Source organism: Muscardinus avellanarius (assembly GCF_963383645.1).
Source record: "Muscardinus avellanarius genome assembly, chromosome: 13".
Classification (NCBI taxonomy): Eukaryota; Metazoa; Chordata; class Mammalia; order Rodentia; family Gliridae; genus Muscardinus; species Muscardinus avellanarius.
Window position 1 is genome coordinate 38,598,357 of NC_137799.1, and position 21,550 is coordinate 38,619,906.

Sequence of the window (21,550 nt, forward strand, 5' to 3'; positions counted from 1 at the left end):
AGCGCTCTCGTTTATTTTCTCAGTAGCCTCAGCATGATCCAGCGAAGCATGTTGTAAGATGAAGAAACAAACAGAGTGAGGCAAAGTGACTGACCCAGGTTTATCAGCCTCGTCAGTACATGGGTTGGGATGGAGCTTAAAAGACTCCTGAAGCATCTCTGTCTTCCCAGACGCTCCACACACAGCCAGGGGTCTGTTCTTGGGCGTGTGGTGTTGTTGTAGGTCTTCCCTGGCAGGCAGGAACGTCCTTGGGTTTAAGTTGTTCCACGCTTTCTATTGCTTTCCCTGTGTTCAAAAATAACCTAGTCTTGTAGCTTGAATTATGGTTTGAGAAGGGATGCCTGGATAAAAAATAAACATTTTGAAGTATGTCAGCGACATCATGACTTTCTGCTTGCTCTTTTCCTTCTATCTGTTGGAATTCAAGAAATTCTCTCAGATGGAAGGAGCCACAATATTGAATAACCTTGCAGAGTCTTGCTTGAGTTCAAAGGAAGAAGTTTCAGGGCCAGGGGCCTGGCAGCCCCATTAGGGCTCTTGATGCCTGTGTTTACTCTTCATCTTCCTGCTCAGCACAGGTTTCCTCGGCTGTGGAGGCTGTGGGCTTCACTCCCGCTTGGCCCTCAGCGCGCAAAATCAGGAAATCAGCCTGTTCTTGTTAGATGGTGGTTTGGGGCAGGAGGATTCGAGCAAGAGGAGCAGAAGAAAGTAGCAGACAGGGAGATGGAGAAAAGAGGAAGAGAAAACAAAGAGAGTGGTTTCAGAAGGACAGAGAAACAGAAATGATTTAGGAGAGAGAGAGAGAGAGAGAGAGAGAGAGAGAGAGAGAGAGAGAGAATATTTTAGACTATCTCAGCACCAGACTTCTAGAGCTGAATGGGTCACAGATATCTTCTTTGTACTGAGGGAGAGGGAGAAAGAAAGAAGGCCCTTCCTTTGTTTTTGCCGAGACATCTTTGCTGAGCCGACATTTTGCTTGCTGTTTGAAATCTTACAAATACTGAGCCTTTCTTAGGAGGGGATGTCCAAAATCACCGTTCTCACATTCTGCTGCCTCGGAGCCCTCCAAACCTCCCATGGAGACTAAGGAAGATAGGGATCCTTCCCAGGCCAGCCGGCAGCCTCTCTCCGCCAGAATAGATTTGTCACTAGGTAGAGTGGCACTCGGAAGTTATGCGTCGCTCCGGTGCCTGACCGTTTAAGTTGTCAACAATAAATTGGAATTTCATAGCTCATTATTTTCATAACTAAGAACCACAGTGGACAAAATGTCACTCTAATTAGAACTGCCTTTTAAGAAACAAGTTCAGCCCTAAAACAATATGACTGGGAATTTCTGAATTGGGGCTTTTCGATCCACAGATTTTCTTCCTTTCTTCTCTTTTTCTTTCTTTCTTTTCTCTTTTCTTTTTCTTTTTTGGGTTTGTTCACTGAAGAATTTGATGGGCACAAACGAGGTGACAGATTGGAGAGAGCGAGTGGTGTGTGGTGGCTGTGTGGCAGGCAGGCAAAGTCCTGGGGCAGGCAGGTTTCCCCGTCCCCTCGGGAAGATGGGCGGTATGCTGGGAGCGTGGGCATGCAGTCTTGATCACAGGGCTGCGGAGGGGCTGGGGAGGCAGGGCCGGTGGCATGTGAGGCCGCGTTAAATCCAGCTCAAGCCTGGCTGTCGTCTTCTTTCACCGGAGCCTGGTTGGGAGGTCCACGTCATTTGGAATTGGGTGGTATGTTACACAGCAAAAATAAATGGTTTAATGGAGATTTTAATCCTCCAGCCATGCTCTTTATTTTATATTTTGCCAATATTTTTTGGTTGCCATTCTGTATTTCCGTCTTCACAACAGCCCTGCAAGTCAAGCAAGGCAAACATCCTCCCCCTGTTATAGAAATAGGATAACAGAGGCCTAGAAGGACTGAGTGAGTTGGCTGGGATCGCATAGGAATCACACAGTGAGTTAGCGAGAGAACCGCTGACCAGCACCTACACCTCTTGGCTCCCAGACCAGCTCCCTGGGCCTCGGAGGATGCTGCGCATTGGTAGCTGCCGTCTTTTGTCTGTAAGCCAAAGGGCTGTGCTGCTGTTTTGCTGAGAGGAAAGGATGGTTATTAAGTCTGAACCCTCACTTGACACAGTTGCAAGTTGGGGCTTCACCAGTGTCAATGCTACCTTCCAAGTATCTGGCCTCTGTGTCAGTCAAGAGGAAGACAGAGACCTCTTGGATCAAGCCTCCCACGTTGAACTGTGCAGGTGGGAGGGCCGGGGAAGCCTGAGGCCATCCCCCACCAGCTAGGTATGCTGCAGGCTTCATCCGCTGCCTTCTGAGTTGCAGGGTGAATGTGGTAGTCCCATTCAACTAACCTGTTTTAAAGATCCAGCCTAGGGTTGTCTCTCTGTCTGTAACCCCTGCGCTGAGACCATCCCTATCTCACAGGCACCAGTGACTAGTGATTCAGTGAATGAATGAATGCTGTGTGTGGAAATGCCTGGCAGACAGCAAAGCTCTTTACATTTGTAAGGTATCATTATTGTTATTACTTAAAATTTTACAGCCAAGGCAGCAGTTTGCTCTAGTCGGACGAGCACTAGATTCAGAGTCAGGTTTGAAGGAGGAAGCTGCCTCTAGCTTGCAGAGGGAATCGGGCAAGTCACTTAGTCTTCTAATAACTTCTTTTCCATTCTGTAAAACCCTACTGGCCTCATAGGATTGGTGTGAAGATCAGGATAAAAAAAAATGTACTAAGGAATTGAACCCAAGAATGTTCTACCACTGAGTGACATCCTCAGCCCCTTTTATTTTCATTCTGAGACAGGGTCTGGCTAAGTTGCCCAGGGTAGTCTTGAACTTGCGATACTCCTGCCTTGGCCTCCCCAGTAGTTGAGATTACAGGCACGGAGCATCAAAATAATTTGAAGAAGAGCTCTGTAAACTTCAGAGAGCTATGTCTAAATAACAAGTTGTTGTGTTTTAAGTAAAAATTGACATTCTATTGTAAAATTCACGGTATAATTGGAGTCTGCAGGAATTGCCGTCATGCCTAGATTTAGGCATTTTTTTCTAGACTTCTGACAAAAAAATCCTTACAATATTTTCTTGGATATTTAAAAAACCTTGTTGTGAATCATATTTTTCAGCAAGTAATGTAGCAAATTGCTTTCAATTTTTTTCTAGAGAGAGAAAGGATAGATTGAGTTTTGCTTTGTGCTTAAAATTTATAAGTGGGCCACTCTTCTCAATAAAAAGTAGATTTTTCACTTCCACATAATTGCTCCCAAATTATTTTTTCTGTTCTAGAATGTTCACCAACTTGACCATAACCAGACCTACCTAGGCTGAGAAGAATGTTGGCATCTCTATAAATGTTAGAGTTGTTCCTGGGCAATGTTTTCACCCATCCCAGAGTCACCTGGTTTCCTTACCTCTAGAAATTCTTAGATTTAGAAATTACTAGTTATTAAGCCGGGCGTGGTGGCACACGCTTGTAATCCCAGCATTTGGGAGGCTGAGACTGAGGATCACGGTTTGCGGACAGCCTCAGCTACTTAGTGAGGCCCTCTGCCTCAGTGAGACCTGCTTTAAAATAAAGAAAAAAAAATTGGGCAGAGGGTGTAGCTCGGAGGTCAAATACCTCTGGGTTCCAGCCCCAAACCCGCCCCCCCAAAAAAAAAAATTACTACTCATTTTTAAACTGTTTTTTAGTTAAAATAAATTCAACTGCAAGATAATCTCCTTTGGAAGAGGAAGTGAAGAATTCCTCTGTAAATATTGAGAGAGACATCCAGTGACGGCTCAGATTCAGAAAAAGAATCAAGTCATTTTCTTCCTCTGAAACGATCTTTCATGGCACTCTTCTCCCTGGTCTCGGTTTTACTGTAAAACCCTGACATCCTATTTGCGTTAACGAGGAAAAGCTGATAGCATGGAAATGTCCTTAGAAACAGCCATTTACCTCAGAGGAAGCCCCTGGAAGAGCTGCCGAGACTTGTGGTTGCTTTTTCTGATTGCTTGGGCTTGGATTTCTAACATACATTTCCAGTTAATTCTGGAACCCAACACTCCTTTTAATTTTATTCCAGGGTTATTGTTTTTCTCTTATGGAAAAATCAGTTGTAATTTAGAGCACAGTTTCACAGAATGCTGGAGAGTCTGCTGGGGTGTGTGTGTGTGTGTGAGAGAGAGAGAGCTGGCATATTGAAGGTATAAACCTTTCTGGAGACATTTTAGTCCAAGGGGCTTGGCTATAGACCCAGCTTAGCCACTTGGTCTTGTCTGACACTGAGGAAGCGATTTCAGCTCTATGACTCTTGTTTATACTACAGAGGGTACCTATTAGTGTATTTGTTCATTCGTGCCTTGATTTATTTAAAACAACTTATGTGCTTAGAACTGTGGAGGATCAAATGTGAAAACTCACTGGAAGGATTCTTGTTAACTGTAAAACAGTAAATGCATGTGAGAGAATTTTGATAAATACACAACATTCCTGTTAATGCTGTCCAGTAGAAATATAACGTGAGCTGTGTATACAGTTTAAAAAATTTTCTAGTAGCATATTAAGAGAAGTAAAAAGAAACATATAGCTAATTTTAATTATATGTTTTCTTTGACTCAATATATAAAATGATCATTTCAGCATATAACTAATATGAAAATTATTAGTGAGATATCTTACATTCTTTTTTATTTGTTGTAAATTTAAAAAATCTAGCCAGGCATGGTGATGCATGCCTGTATTTCCAGTACTTGGGGGGCTGAGACAGGAGGATTGCTAGTTCAACATCAGCCCTAGCAACCTAGCAAGAACTTATTAAAAAAAAAAAAAAAAGCCGGGTGTGGTGGCACACGCTTGTAATTCCAGCATTTGAGAGGCTGAGGCTGGAGGATCATGGTTCATGGACAGCCTCAGCTACTTAGTGAGGCTCTCTGCATCTTAGTGAGACCCTGTTTCAAAATAAAGAATAAAAAATTGGGCAGGGGGTGTAGCTCCGAGGTCAAATGACTCTGGGTTCCATCCCCAGAACCCCCCCCACACACACACACAAAAAGACTAGGGGTGTAGGTCAGAGGTAGAATGCCCCTGGGTTTAATCCTAGCACACACACACAACACACACATTCTGATTTGTAGTTTACATGTACAGCGTATCTTGATTCAGACTAGTCACATTTCAAATGTTCATCTGTTTGCTGGTTCCTTGTGGCTCAGCTTCTTTCTCCTTGTGTCTTAGGTATTATGAGACAGGAAGCATCAAGCCTGGGGTGATTGGAGGATCCAAACCAAAGGTCGCCACGCCCAAAGTGGTGGAGAAAATCGCCGAGTACAAACGCCAAAATCCCACCATGTTTGCCTGGGAGATCAGGGACCGGCTACTGGCGGAGCGGGTCTGTGACAACGACACGGTGCCCAGTGTCAGTTCCATCAACAGGTGAGGGAGGCGCTGGTCCTGGGGGGTGTGGCGGTCCTGAGGGTTCTGTGTGCCACTCCTGGAGGGTCTGTTCACTCCTTTTATCAAGGCTCCTTAGGAGTTAGTGGACAAGAGGGACAGATTGGGAGCCTGCCCGGTCTCTGTTCCTCTCTGTCTCCTCTTCCTTCTCTTCTTCTCTCTCCAAAGTCGGCAAGAGTCCTTGGCCCAGGGAGGGGAGACCATGCCCCACCCCTGGCTGCTTGAGAACTTTCAGAGCCCAAGGTGATTTCCATTACTGCCTTCACCATCTGCCTGTGTAGAGAGCTTTGCAGTGCATCACCCTGTTTCACAAATGGCCCTCCCTGTCCCTGCCAGCGAGGCCCAAGGTGTTAGCGCTGGCTCACCTCAGAGGTTCCCAGGAAGAAGATCCTGCCTCCAGTTTGGGCAGAGGTTGGGCACTGAGTGTGGGGAGCAGAGCCCTGGCATGGGGTGAGGGATTTGCTTCCTTCTTCCAGTTCTGTTGTCAATCTGAAGTGGGATCTGGACAGGCTTTTGTTCTCTGGAGCTTGTGATGTAGGTCTCCTATCTCTGGGGATGAGGTCCAGGATGCTAAGATGCTCTGGAGTGAGGGGATTGCTCTTCTAGATTTCGCTAAATCTCACCCCTGGAGAGAGGGATCCAGAGAGGCATCCAAGGGCCAGCCAGACACAGCATCTTCCTGGGAGCCACAGCGACTTCTTTCCCTCTCCGGTCTGATCCAGGCTACACCAAATGCTGCTCTGATAACTTTATTTATTTATTTATTTATTTATTTATTTATTTATTTATTTTTGGTGGTACTGGGGTTCCTGGAAGCCCTTCTACCTCCGGGCCACACTCCCAGACCTATTTTTTACATTTTTTATTTGGAAACAGGGTCTCCTAAGCCAGCACCCGCGACTGGCTTTGAACCTGCGCGATCCTCCTGTCTCCGCCTCCCAAGCGCGGGGATTACAAGCGTGCGCCACCACGCCCGGCAAGAGAACTTTAGATATAAAAGAATTTCTTTATTTTTCATTTCTGGGGGTTGAACCCAGGGCCTCGTGCATATAAGACCAGTGCTTTACCACAGAGAGCTATATTCTCTGCCCTAAAAAAAAAAAAATCTCTGGAAGAAAATTTTCTATTGTGGATTCAGGGGTGAAGTTGTGAGACGGACAAAAATGTTAGTTCTCTAAGTCCACAGTGAAAAGAAAAGCCAGCAGACTGGAATCTGAGCAGCCCCTGTTTCTCCTAGGTCACACTCTCTTGCTGAGGAGACCAAGGGGTTTGGGCACATACCTTCTTAGTCTCTGTTCTAGAGGGCACCTCCTGTAGGCTAGGCTTTCACAGGCACTCAGTCTGAACAGCCTGGATGAAATTGGGGTGCAGGATGATACCTGTTCCTCTTCTGGATTATAATGGCCTCCAGGGTGTGTGTGTGTGTGTGTGTGTGTGTGTGTGTGTGTGTGTGTGTTGCTGGGTTTTGAACCCAGGGCCTTGTGCACGCTAGGCAAGTGTTCTACTTCTGAGCCATATACCCAAGCCCTGTGAGTCCCCTACTCCTGGTTCACTGTAGGATTTCCATGACACAAACAGCAAGGGAACTTTTTTCCGGGCCTTCAAAAGCATGGATACGGCAGCACATCCATCTAAAGTGATGCTGGGGCAGTTGGCCTGCTCTGCAGAGCAACCTCTGCCGAGCCCCTGGTCAGGTTTCAAGGGCCCATGGGTTTTTCCAACATAGGTATACATGTCATCAGGTGATTCACAAAATAACTTTGAGTGGGCCGTGGGGATCACAAACTCTAATGCTTTATGTGGGGCCAGGCAGCAAATGTACTGAGGGAAGCAGGCTAGGTGTAAGACTTGAGTGTGTGGCAAGCTAAACAGAGTGGGGCCTATTAAAGGGGCAGGTCCTTCTCAGCTCCAGATGAATGCTGCTAGAAATGTGAGCCCAATGTGTGCCAGAGGGTGTCTATTCTTCAAGAGAAGCCAGAAACCAGCACCTGTGTGTGTTGTAGGACGCATGTGTGCATGTGTGTGTGTACGTGTGTGTATGTGTGTATATGAAGTCTCTGTTTTTTTCAGCAGTGACAACTAATTTCAAGATTACACACTTTCTGGGCTCTGGTTTATATCTTCTGTAATGTAAGGATGAAAACTGATTTGTGATGAAAACATTTTCTTATATTTTAGAGAAATATAAGTGGTGCCCCAAATCACTGAGCTTGTAGACTGGATAAATTTTCCCTACCCATTCACAGTGAACGGCTATTATGCCTTAAAGAATGCATTTGTGTAATTCGGAAAGTAAGTTATTGGAAGGAAACACATGGAACAAAGAGAGCGGTGGCTGGAGATGTGGCAAAGGCTGCGAAGGGGGCACTTGAGTTAGTGGCTCAGGGAGGCACTGATTGGCTGATGCTTGGGGAGCTTTGCAGGCGGAGGTTCTGTGGCTGGTGGCTGGGCCAGTGCTGGCCCCCAGGGCTGTCTGCATGACCGTGGCCCGGCTCGTGGTGTCTCTAAGCTGCCTTCACATTTGTGGTCTCCTGCAGCCTTCAAGGCCTGACTATCCTATAGCAGGTACAGAAACGGAGGCCCAGATGGTGGGGTGCAGGGGAAAGGTGACCTTGAGATAGAGCTGGGAGTGGAGTGGGCGTGAAGGAGGGCTGGCCTCCTTTCATGGCAGTCCTGTAGGACTGCTGGTGACAGACCTGAGGATCTCTGGGAATGTTGGAGAGAGGAGTGAAGCCCTCATTCCTTCTCTGTTAGAAGCCTGGCACCTGGCTGTTCTGCTGTCTGTCTGCCTGCCATATCTCTCCATGACCCTCAGCCCCTTCCAGTGCTCTCTGGGAGGACTCTGTCTTCTTGCCACACTCTTCAGCGGGTGGAGTTTAAGGAGATGCATTCCCCTTCTTCCCTCTCAGGGCAGCCTGAGCCTGGGCTGCACCTGTGTTATTTCCATATGAAGGCAGAACTCCCCTTGCATTTAAATGAATGTGACTTCTAAATACCTGGAGAATGCCAACGTCACCCCGTGGGAGGGTACCCAGCTCTCCCAGCCCATCTTCCTAGCGGCAGCTTCTGGCCTTTGCCAACATAGCTATCATGGTGGCCACTGACCACTCATAGAAATGTGTCCTTTAAACCAGGTGTGGTGGTGCACACTTGTAATCCCAGCATTAGGGAGGCTGAGACAGGAGGATCGCTGTTCACTGACAGCCGCAGCTACTTAGGGAGGCCCTTTACAACTCAGACCCTGTTTCAAAATAAAGAATAAGCCAGGTGTGGTGGCACATGCTTGTAATCCCAGCATTTGGGAGGTTGAGACAGGAGGATCTGGGTTCAAAGACAGCTTCAGCTACTTAGTGAGGCCCTCTGCAGCTTAGTGAGACCCTGTTTCAAAATAAAGAATAAAAAATAGGGCTGGGAGTGTAGCTCAAAGGTAGAATGCTCCTGGGTTCCATCCCGAGTACCACAAAAACAAAAAACAAAAACAAAATAAAGAATAAAAAAAAGGATGGGGTGTGGCTTGGAGGTAGAATGCCCCTGGGTTCCACCCCAGTACCGAAAAAAAAAAAAAAAAAAAGAAAAGAAAAGAAAAGAAAAGAAATGTGTCATTTCTGGTGTCTTAGGGAGCAACCCCAGAAATCAAGATGGGCACAGGGTTAGGCAACACTGAACAGATTCTGCTAGACTTATGGGAAATTTCCTGAGACACAAAGCACATGTTCCTCTGGCTTCTGAAGGAACGCTGTTGCTGGGATGTCTGAGGCAGAGGCAGCCTGAGTGGTAACTGGAGGTGGCTGTGCCGGAGCTGACCCCTGTGGTGTGGGAGATGGGGCCTTCCTTCTTCAGTTGCTGTGGCCTTTAAGCCAGGGGCCAAGTGGTGGGGACCAGTGCCATTTCCAGCTAAGAGGGGCAACTCTGTCTAGCACCAAGTGGTCATTGTCATGTAAGAATGTGGGGGCCCATTGCCGGATATTCTGATTTTCCAAGAGAAACTAGAAATCAGGTATTTATGGAAAAGCTTACAACGGGTACAATATTAGCAACAAATTCAAATATAAATATTCTGTGCTGGGCTCAAGGTAGGTTGGGGCAACCATCTATTAATTCTAACTTTGGCAGCCAGACTTGTGGGGTTGCTTACTCCTTCCTCTCAATTCTCCATATCATCTACAGGCCTGGGTGTTACCTGGGACCCCTCAGCGTGGCCACCTGAACCCCAGGGTTCTGGGTTCCCAGCACAGATGGTGGCCTGTGATTTTTTTCTGCATGGATGGCAGTTTCATCAGGGCTATTGGCATGGTGTTTCTTCAGCCTCAGCTCCCTCTTTTCAAGGCACCATAATTTTCTCTTTCAATGTATTTTATTCTTTTCTTTGTGTGTGTATGCTACTGGGGACTGAACACCTGGGGGCATTCTACCTGAGCTACACCTCCAACCCTATTTATTTATTTATTTTCTTTTGAAACAAGGTCTCGCTAGGTTGATGAAGGTCTCATCCAAGCTATCCTTCAACCTGTGATCCTCCTGGCTTATCCTCCCAAGCACTGGGATTACAGGTGTGTACCACCGCACCCAGCCTCTTTCAATGTAATTTCATGAGGAGTGATGGTGGGTGGTGGTGAGAAGACCTGATTTTCCAGAGTTAGGGGATTGGTATTGAAATGGAACCCTTACGTGCCTACAATCTGTACAGGCTCTTTGGGATTTTAACCCTCAAATTCTAAATGGATTTTGAATCCAAATAGGCTTTATGCTTCCTGGAGGAAGAATTTAGCAGTGGGACTACTTTTCGTTAACTGTGGCTCAAAGAAAAGTGCTCAGGCACAAGAGCTGGGAGCCTGGGGTGACTTGCTGTGTAATCCCGGGCAGGTCACTTGAGCGCTCTAGGCTTTCGCTTCTTCATCTATAGAAAGAGTTTGCTTGCTGAACGTCCTGCTCTGCTGGACCAGGGGATGTTAGATGGCATCCAGGGTCACACTTAGCTCTGCAACGTAAGGATGAGCTCCATCCATCTATCTCTCTCTCTCTCTCTCTCTCTCTCTCTCTCTCTCTCCCTTTCTTTCTTTCTTTCTTTCTTTCTTTCTTTCTTTCTTTCTTTCTTTCTTTCTTTCTTTCTTTCTTTCTTCTTTTCTTTTCTACAGTACTGGGGATTGAACCAAGGGCCTTGTGCCTGCTAAGCAAGTGCTCTGCCACTGAGCTACACTCCAACACAAGGATGTGCCTTTTAGTGTCGACAGCGAATTCGTCCCAAGTGTCTCTCTGGCTTGGAAAAGGTTCTGAGTGCTCTTACTGGGACAGGTCTTGATGATAGCTTGACACTTTTTAATTTTGATTATTATTATTATTATTAATTTTAGAATTCCTAGGATTCAGGTAGGCTTGCTCTTCCTACCACTGATTCTCCTCGGTGGAAGATGATGCCCTTTATTTTTACTTGGTGGCTGCTGCAAGCAGATGGGCCAAATCTCTCACCCCTGGGGGCAGCTTGGAGGCTTCCCTTTAACTGTAGGCTCCCTCATAAAGCGCCGCTGCAACCTTAAAATAGTGTGTGAGGATGGCTACTTCCCTCCCCTCAGCTCCCAAGGGGAATCAGTCCCATGTGCTATTTAAGGCAAATGAGAAAAATATGGGGGTTTTAAGGTTGAGGCTGGGCATTAATCTTTATGAAGACAATGAGAATTATAAGCATTTAACATTTACTGAGCATTTACTATGTATCAGTCACTTCTAAGTAGTTAATTAATTTAATCCTAATAATTACCCTATGAGGGAAGAATGATTCTCGGTCCCATTTTGCAAATAAAGGAATGAACATAGAGAAGCCAAGTCGTTTATCTCGGGTCATGTAGCTGGTAAGTCACAAGGCTGGAATTCAAACTTTAATAGTTTGATTCTGGAGCCTACGCACTTAATCTGTGTGCAGTAGGTGCCTATCAATGATATATGATAATTGATAATGCTTTGGTAGTGATTTAGAAATATTTTAAAAGAAAAATAAGGGACATATAAATTTCTTCACTTTGTTTATGTACAAATTTAATAAAAATTTAAATTTTAGTGGGAAATCATATTTTACTATTTATTTATTTATTTATTTATTTATTTATTTATTTATTTATTTATTGGTACTGGGGTTCCTGGAAGCCCTTCTACCTCTGGGCTACACTCCCAGACCTATTTTTTAATATTTTTTTATTTGGAAACAGGGTCTCTTAAGCCAGTGAGGCTGGCTCCAAACCAGCGCGATCCTCCTGTCTCCGCCTCCCAAGAGTGGGGATTAAAAGCGTGTTCGATCACGCCCGGCTTTACCACATATTTAATCTCCATATTTAATGTATATACATATTTAATTTAATACATATATTTAATAGACATATAAGCTATATGTATATCTGGAATATCTATATTTTCACCTATCTAGCTATAACTCTGTAGATATATATATATATATATATATATATATAATATATATATATATATATATATATATATATATAAAGAAGAAAAGACACAAAAATATAAAAACTAGGTCCAATGCCAACTTTATTCCAGGTGGTTAAAAAAGCTGCTTCACACCAGGCATAGTGGTGCACACTTATAATTTGGGGGGCTGAGACTGGAGGTTCGCGGTTCGCCAACAGCCTCAGCTACTTAGTGAGGCCCTCTGCAACTTAGTGAGACCCTGTTTCCAAATAAAGAATAAAAAATAGGGCAAGGGGTGTAGCTCAGAGGTCGAATGAATGCCCCTGGGTTCCATCCCCAGACCCCCCCCCCAAAAAAAAAACAAAAAACAAAAAAACTGCCTTACTTCCAGGTCTTTGTCCAATCTTTTTTCTGTTTGTTACTGTAACTGGATTGATTATTATAGAAAACAAACAAACAAACAAACAAACAAACACACTCTGAATGTCTTTGAGGAAGAAAAGGGCAAAACATCTGGGCATGGTGGTGTACACTTGTAATCCCAGTATTTGGGAGGCTGAGACAGGAGGATCGTGGTTCACAGACACCCTCAGCTACTTAGTGAAGCCCTTTGCAACTCAGCGAGATCCTGTTTCAAAATCAAGAATAAAAAATCGGACTGGGGGTGTAGCTCGGAGGTAGAATGCCCCTGGGTTCAATTCCTAGTACTGCAAAGAAATATAGAAAGGAAAGAGAGAAAGAAAGAAAGAAAGAAAGAAAGAAAGAAAGAAAGAAAGAAAGAAAGAAAGAAAAGAAAAGAAAATGGCAAAACATTCTTTGCTGTGCTGAAGTGGCCAGGGCTGCAGAGGCCTGCGGTAGGCTGTGAGGTGAGTGGGAAAGTCCACTCCAGGCCATCCCGTGAGGATGCCCGTGCTCTGGGTGAGCAGGGCCACCCTGGAAGGTCAGCGAGGGCAGAGCCTGCTGCCCAGAAAGTTTCCAGGGAGGCCCTGCTGCTCTGTCCTTCATTTGGACAAGCTGGAGACTCACTGCAATCTTGAAATGAACTTCCAAGTGTAATGGTCTGGCATGTGGAAAAGTTTCTTATAGAACGTGGCGTAAAAAGAGCAGAATACAAAACTGTGTACGTGGTTTAGTCCTGATTTTGTTAAGGGAAAATGGGTATTTCTAAATATGAACGGGAATGTTGTCATAAAGGAAATACTCCAAAATGTGATTTTTGGATATATTCTGTATACTTTTCCATGTTGTCCAGATAGTATACAATAACCATATTACTTTTATGATGATGCAACATTTTAATAAATGTTCTGGGGATTGAACCCAGGGACATTCTACCTCTCAGCTACGCCTCAGCCCTATTTTATTTGGAAATAGGGTCTTGCTAAGTTGCTGAGAGCCTTACTAAATTGCTGAGGCTGTCTTGAACCTGCGATCCTCCTGTCTCAGCCTTCTAAGTACTGGAATTACAGGAATGCACCAGCAATAAATATCCTTTTACAAAGGAATAGTTTGAGGTTGCAATAGAACTCTTTTAAGGAAGTGGAACATTTTATTACTACATAACCTTCTCTTAAATGCCAGGGAAGGAATTTTCTTGTAGATCTCAAAGGGAGATTGGCTTGGCTCTGTTCTGTGTACAAGGATGCATGGGGCTAGTGGTCTCCTGGGGGGTCCATGTGTTCTCCCAGCTGGAGGCTTATAATCTAGGCTCCCCAGAGTCCAAGGTTCTGCAGAACATCAGGGCTGCCAGGTGGCAAAGGGAAGTCAGTACCAGTATTCTTTCAACACTGGGTTTTGGGTAAGATTTTATTTATTTATTTATTTATTTATTTATTTATTTATTTATTTTGATGTTACTGGGGTTCCTGGAAGCCCTTCTACCCCCGGGCTATACTCCCAGACCTATTTTTACATTTTTACTTGGAAACAGGGTCTCCTAAGCCAGCGTGCGCAGCTGGCTTCGAACCTGCGCGATCCTCCTGTCTCTGCCTCCCAAGCACGGGGATTACAAGCGTGCGCCACCACGCCTGGCAAGAGTTTTATTCTTTTAAAAAAATTTTTCGAAGCTGGGCGTGGTGGCGCACGCTTGTAATCCTGGCATCCAGAATGTGGAGACTAGATGATGTGGTTCGCAGACAGCCCCAGCTACTTAGCGAGGCCCTAAGCAACTCAGTGAGACCCTGTTTCAAAAATAAAAAGACTAAGCCGGGCATGTTTTCTTAGAGGGACGCATATGTCCCCTCCCTTGGTCATTTCTGGTGGGTGGGGGTTGTAGAGCTGGGGCTCTGCCTGAGGGATGCTTACCTATAATCACAAGCTTCCCCTTTTGTTCACAAGAAGCACACAGGGCCCGGAGAGGGAGTGCAAGTTACATAAAGACACCCAGGGAGATAGGGGCTTCGCTGGGAATAGTCTGTAATTCTTCCAACCCCCTAAGGCCCACCTGGTTGAAGCTTCCCTGCCTCCACCCTTACTCCCCAGCATGGGTATGGGTTTTCTGGTTGTCTGTGTATACCTGGTTGAGGCCTTTTTCTTCCTGATGGTAAATAGCCATTTGTTTTTTTCTCCCCTCTCCCCGTAGGATCATCCGGACAAAAGTACAGCAGCCTCCGAACCAGCCAGTTCCAGCTTCCAGTCACAGCATAGGTAAGAAGAACTTTTGAAAAAAATTTGAAAACCTAATGGGCTCCAAATATTCTAAAGAACTTTTAATCATTCTTATGGACAGATAATTCTGCATAAAACACTTCGGCACACGTACTAATGCGCCTTCTTTGTCATTCTCCAAGGGCTGAACCTGGTAAATGAATTTTATAAATACTGCTAAAAGGTTTTGAATTTTACTGATTATTATGATAAATAGCTTTCACCATGAGACAGAAAATTGAAATCTAAGCCAAAAAAAATCCACTAATGGGGGTCTATAGAATGTCAGATAATTAAAGTAATAAATCAAGAAAGGGATACTTATTCATAACATTTTCTGCATCATTAGTCAGTAAGTAGTTTTGAATGTGTTTTTTTCTTCTATCAACCAGCCCTTCTACAATTCTTTGTGCACTTGCAGTCTTGAGTGAAGATGTAGCAAAACTTCCCAAACTTTCTCTCTCTCTCTTGCTTCGATCTCATGTACTCTGTGAATTGCCATCGCCGGGGCTGCCAGTGGGGTTTCCGATGCTTGTGGGTGAAGTCTGAGAGTAGCCAGGACCTTTTTAGAGTGGAGTCCCATCTCTTTCATTGCCTCCTCTTCAAAGATGAGTTGAAAGTAACGTGTTCATTTAAAGCATATTATTTCTCCATGTGGGATAAAAAATACTTTTGCTATCTGGGGGAAAGTTACTGTATTATAAGAAAGTGGACAGCCATTCAGCAAGCCTCTGACAGGTCAGGATGCTACAGTCCCTGTGAATTCTATGTGGTCACACCTCAGCTTGTACCACCTTCCCATGCCTTTGTCAATGTCAGTCTTTAACAGGAGACTTGAACTTCCCATGGTGATGGGGAACTATTTTAAATTCTGATTCTGTCATTAACTCACCCAGTCAGCATTCAAAGTCCCTTCACCTCTCTGAGGCTCAGTTTCCTTTTTGGTGGATGGAGGGATACTGGTGAGGTGTTTTCTGAGGTCTTTGATCCTCCAAGGTCACCTCTTTGGATAAAGGTGAGAAAGAACGCCTCTGAACCTTGAGATAATTCTTCATTTAGCAAAAAACAGGAAGTGTTTGCTAAGACCCTGGTGTGGACCATGACTTTGGAGACCAGTGCTACAAGGGGCAGGACAAAGATAGTCTCCAGGGCTACCTAGTCTATCCAGGGAATATAGTGAAAAGAGGTTTGCAAAACACTGAGATGAACCCCAAGAAGAAGGTATGGGTACTGGGGGAGCAGAAGGAAGGGAGTCAGCAGCTCTTTGGGGCTGGGGCGAGAGGGCGGAGGAAGGCTTCCTGTGGGGATGTTTGTGGCTGAGATTTCATTTGTGGCTTTAACTGTTTCAGGTCATAGAGCAGTGAAAATCAAATGAGTTGTAACTGATAATATTCTATCAGTAGGTTTAGGGGAGTCTTTCTGCTGAAGGTCAGCAGAACAGTTTTTTTTGGTTCCAATTTTTAAAATTTTATACTGTGTTCTTATTGGTGCATTATAGTCTTACATCAAAAATTTTTATTAAAACTACATCTCACATGTTTATAACCCCTTACAGTTATTGTTGTTGTTGTTATTATTATTATTATGGTACTGGGGATGGAACCCAGGGACATTCTACCTCTGAGATATGCCCCCAGCCCGATTTTTTATTATTTATTTATTTATTGTGTGGTACTGGGGTTCCTGGAAACCCTTCTACCTCCGTGCTACACTCCCAGACCTACTTTTATACTTTTTTATTTGGAAACAGGGTCTCTTAAGCCAGCGAATGCGGCTGGCTTTGAACCTGCACGGTCCTCCTGTCTCTGTCTCCCAAGTGCAGGGATTACAAGTGTGCGCCACCACGCCCGGCTTATTCTTTATTTTGAAACAAGGTCTCACTGAGTTGCAAAGGGCCTCACTAAGTAGCTGAGGCTGTCTGCGAACCGTGATCCTCCTGTATCAGCCTCCCAAATGCTAGGATAATAAATGTGCGCCAACACACCCAGTTATTATTATTATTATTATTATTATTATTATTAATTAATCACTTTGGTCCTGGGGAAGAACTCAGGGATGTTCTATCTCTGAACTATACCCCTTGGTCTTAAGTTGCTGAGGGTCTTAAATTGCTGACATTGACCTCAAACCTGCAATCCTTTTCTCTCAGCCTCCCAAGTACTAGGATTCCAGGGGTACACCGCTTTTCCCAGCAACCCCTTATGGTTTCCGCACTTACTGAGCAGTGCAGAAACTGAAGCTTAGTTTAAATAACTAGCCTACAGCCATGTTGCCAGGAAGGGGTGGAGCTAGAATTGAAATCTGGGTGTTTCAAGCCCCGTACAATCACAAAATACCTACCCAAATGTCATCACCTACAACCTGGTGAGCGTGCATTAAATGTGACTGTTGTTTAAAGTATCAAGGGACTTGTGATTCTCTTTCTCTGTTCTTTGCACCTCAGTACAGAGTAGGTCTTGATATTTGCATAAATCTATTTTAAGGAGCTTTTACTGATGAAGGAAAAGAGAAGTTAACGATTTCTGCTTCTGTGTTTCTTAAGGAAGATCTAACATCAAACTCAACTATGAGAAGAAAGGCCCTGTGCCCTCTAGCTCTGTGTGAGCCAGGAGCTGGATCTGCTCCAAGGAAAGGAACAGCTTCTCACACGGTCCCCACCACGTCTAGCAATTTCTTACACTTTAGCGCAAAAGGCAGCACCGCCTGCCTCAAGCTAGTTATAGCCCAAGGAAGTCTGTCTGATTGGTCTGTAGGTTTTAGTGAACCAAGGGAGAATTACCCCCAGATGGAAATTCAGCTGGATAGGCGGAGAGAACCCTTGTAAGGACTGGGTCTCTCCCTAGGACTCTGGGGTGAGGGGCTGGAGTCAATGCACCAGAGCGCCCCCCCTCCTTTTCCTTAGGATCTTAGAGGCTAGACGTCAGTCACAAGTCTCTGTCCCCACTTCTGGGCAGGGAACATCTAGACCTCACATGGATACATCTGAGAGGGAGGCCCAGTACTGCTGACCAGCTAGGCAGCCCTGAATCCTCCACCTGGTGGAGCCTCAGTCTCCTCATTTGTTAAGTGGGGATAAGCACCCTGGGCTGCCCCAGTGAAGGGAAAAGCATTGTGTTAATGTGGGGCATGTATTGTGCTTTATTATTAATTAAAGAGGAATGGGTCATAATGTCATAGGATTCAGACTTCAGAGTCTGCCTCTTACTCGCTGTGTGGCTGGCGTAAGTCACTGATCTCCCCAGAGCCTTGATCTCCTTCCCTTTCCAGTGGGGTAAATACCATTTCTTAGCTTACATGATTGCTCTCAGAATTAAATGTGATAATGCCCGCCATAGAGTAAGTTCTCAGGAAACATTAGAAATCAGCATTATCACAATTAAGGTTAAAAATAAAATCTAGGTGAACACGAGGGAGAAAAGACAGCAAGGAAATAAAAAGAGAGCAGCCTGCTGTTCGGTGGGCTGTGAGCGTGTGGGTGTCTGCGTGCCTGGGTGGGATGTGAGCTGGAGTCAACAGGCCTTACTTTCTCTTCTCTTGGCCCCTGGGTCCTGCATTCTTGGGCTGGCTGAGTTTGAGCAAGTTTCTATCCTGTTGTTGTTGTTGTTGTTGTTGTTGTTGTTGTTTGTGTGGTGCTGGGGAGAGAACTCAGGGCCTCACACATGCCAGGCAAGCGCTTGACCACTGAACTCCAGGCGACCTAGCAAGCTCCCTTTCTACTCTGTCCCCACGTTCTTTCTTGGATGGTCAGCTCTGCTTGCCGCCCACACTCCCCGTTTCCCCAGCAGCAGAGAACCTGGGCAGAACAGCCAAAGCCTGAGCAAGTGAACCCAGACTGTCACTCCACCCGATGTATGGTGAGGGCCTTGGTGACAGCCAGCACGGGTGCCCTTACCCCTCAGCCTGCTGGCCCTGACCGCCCGCCCCTCTTCCTCTGCAGTGTCCACGGGCTCTGTGACGCAGGTGTCGTCGGTGAGCACGGACTCAGCCGGCTCTTCGTACTCCATCAGCGGCATCCTGGGCATCACGTCCCCCAGCGCTGACACCAACAAGCGCAAGAGAGATGAAGGTAAGAGCCATGCAGCCCTATCGGGGACAGAGACAAAGGGTTGTTTGGGGTGCTTGGTGAGCATGGAAACAAAGATGCTACTTAGCACCCTGTAACCTGCAGAGGACTGGAGTTCCCAGGGTCCTGTCCTTCCTGCGGGGGAACTGGGAGCTGTGGCGGGCAGGCACCTTGCAGGAACTGTGGATTCCCCGCTGGTCTCCTCCCCTTTTACCTTCCCAGGCAGAGCCCTGATGGCTGAGCTTTGTGGCCCTTAGGAAGACTTAGTGTGTGCAGTATGATGCCTGAGGGGCCCTGTGTGAGGAGGTCTGAGCACAACACCAGTGTCCCCATTGGGGGAGCCTTGGAGGGGAGAGAGGGAGCTCGCAAGGCAGCCGCCACCCTTTCCTGCAGAGACCGGGGCACGTGTGTGGAGGGGGAAGGGGTGGGCACATTTCTCAGCAGAGAAGGTGGGGTGTGGAGGAAATTAATAACCACCTCGTCTTTGCCTTTGGGCCTGGCAGAAAGGAATGCAGGGGCCTCACGGGGATTACAAAGATGACAATCTTCCGGGTTGGTTTTTCTCAGCCCCTTGGTGTGCAGAGCGCTGCCTGGGCCTCTGGAACCAGCTGCATCTGTCTGTGCTGGACAGGGCCCACCTAACCCCCGGCTCCTTCCGCTGGATGAGCTGCCAGTGCTGCTGACATTAATCGGTTTGAGGGGAGAAACGACCCCCTGGGAGTCTGTAAAACCTTAGTCAGGAAAAGAAGGAGAAAAAAAAAAAAAAAAAAAGGGCCGTGGTGGTCCGGGGCCTGAGAGCAGCATGACAGAAATCTTGATTCAATTATTCTGTTCCTCAGCACAATTCCCTTTCTCAGCTCCGTGTAAGGGATGTATGTTCTCCTGAGCACATGCCCGAGTACTTAAGATCTGTAACTAGAAAATTGAGTCGGCCCAGCGGAGGCTTGGCCTATGGTCTGCGTGCTCCAGGCAGCGCAGGAGCCGGGCCTGGGCCTCGATTGCAGCCGGGGGTGTGTGGGGATGATTCCCGCGGTGACCCCCCCCCCCACCTCCCCTGCTCCACACACAGATGCCAGAAATCTTTAACTCAGTGGGTCGCTGTGCCGCGCTGCTGCGGGAGGTGGCGGGCCTGCCATCTCTGTTGGTTTATGGCATTGACGGAATCATTGTTTCTCCTACCCGTCACCTAGACTAGCGGCAGATGTGCCACTCTGCAGCCTGCCTGTGTTTGCTCATGGCAGAGGGATGGGTCGTCTCTCTCAGCATCGAGGGATCCGGGCAGAGGTTTTGAGAAAGAGAAATTCTAGTTTTCTGTATACCAGTGGACAGGTCCTGGCCTGGGGATATTGCCTTGCTGTGTTTGTGGAGCGCTGGGCTGGCCTGTGGTCTGACCAGCCGTCACAATTTGGTCTCTTGAGGTGCTTAGAAAAGGGGTAGAGTGGTGAGACGTGGGTAGTGTTCGTCTTGATTGATCTGTACAGGTCAGGCCACACCCTGAGGGCTGGCACATTTGGGATATTGAGAGAGACAGTAAAAATTGGGCTGGGTTCAGATGAGAATAACCTGGTTGGAGAGGGATCCGAACAGAGCACCCAAGGAACCCCCCTCCAGGACCCAGGGGTGCTCTGGCACAAAGAAGAGCAGAACGAGCCAGACTGGGTTACCTCCTTCAAATATTTGGAGGGCTGGCATAGATCAGGGAGGGAAATGAGACTTTGTGGCAAGGTGGTTTCAGCTCTGTGTAAGAAGGAACTTTGTAAGTATGAAAGTGGTCTAGGGATTATAGGGAATAGCAGGAGGCAGTGAGCGCCCCAGCTCGGGGAATATGTAAGCAGACCAAGTGGCACTTGCGGGGCTGCTGTATGAGAGTATTAAGAACCAGAGGTGGGACTGGGTGATCTTTATAATCCTTCCAGTGCTGGAATTTATGGTAAAGTCCTGATCCAAAGAAGACTTGGGAGGAAGCCCAGCCTGTGGTCCGTGAGCCAAGGGAGAATGACAGGATGGTCTGGGGAGCTTACAGATTGTGAAGCATGGGAAGCCCCATAGCAGCCAGAACCGCCCCATCCCCTTCACCAAGCTGAGCAGAGGGACAGGCAGAAATGCCCTGGCTCACATCAGGGCCGAGCCTGGGAGAAGCGCTGTCTGGTGCTCCCTATGTCCTTTCCCATCCTCCCTCTGTTTCTTCCTAGATCCTTGCATTGGCTCCAAGGACAGAGGTGATAAGGCAGGGATTGCCCCCCCTTTATTACAGGAAGTAGCCAAGGCCCCAGGAAGCTCCATGGCATTGGGGTTGGGAGGAGCTGGCAGCCGAGGCCTCCATCCCTGGTGTTGTCTTGGTAGAGCTTCCGGAGAGGCTCTTGGAGGGGGCGCAGCCTGGCTGGCAGAGCCTGGGAACGCTGCAGGGTGGGGTTAGGGAGCTGATTGCTGCCATGAGCCTAGTGAAGTGAGACATGGAGGTTGGAATTTGTGGAGAGCAGAGAACAAGGAAATGGAGATATAGCCCGGCACACCAGGGCTAGCCCATGCAGGCGCAGACCACGGGTTTGTGAGGGTGCTGGCTTCTGGGGTGGTATTGGTTTTCCTAGGAGCCCTCAGCAGGCTGAGAGAAGCCACGGGGAGACAGAGGCAGTAGAGGGCCAAGAGCAACACAGCTGAGGGTCTCACCCCATTTCTCAGATGTAGTGACTGAGGCTCTGCAAGGCAGAGGCGCTTACACAGTGCTCTGGTATGCAGTCCTCTCTGGCTGGGACTTGGGTTTTGCCTGTGAGCATTCCTGGGTGCTATTTTGCTCAGACCTCAGGGCAGGGGATGGGGATAGGGTTTCACCAGAGAAGGTGGGCTGGCCCTCAAGACTGCAAATCCAAAGTCACTGGAGGGGGAGCAAGGCAGGGAGGGGCCTATGTTGATCAAAGGATCTGGGAAGGCTCCTCATAGAAGGTGGGATTGGGCTGGGTGGAGGGGAGAGGGAGTGGACGGGGTCTG

At 46.8% G+C, this 21,550-nt stretch overlaps 1 protein-coding gene across 8 annotated transcripts in view; it reads left to right on the forward strand.

Annotated features, from left to right (window-relative positions):
• PAX5 (paired box 5) overlaps positions 1-21,550 on the forward strand; it is a gene marked incomplete at both ends in the record, with an annotated part of 185,969 nt that overhangs the window by 14,872 nt on the left and 149,547 nt on the right. For 5 of the 8 annotated variants that reach the window (XM_080709605.1, XM_080709607.1, XM_080709608.1 and 2 more), the window contains 3 exons: positions 5,224-5,421; positions 14,438-14,502; positions 18,440-18,568. In XM_080709605.1, coding sequence (XP_080565731.1) covers positions 5,224-5,421; positions 14,438-14,502; positions 18,440-18,568 — 392 coding nt within the window. The remainder of the gene's footprint in view (positions 1-5,223; positions 5,422-14,437; positions 14,503-18,439; positions 18,569-21,550) is intronic. The other 3 variants (XM_080709609.1, XM_080709611.1, XM_080709612.1) reach the window with 2 other exon arrangements.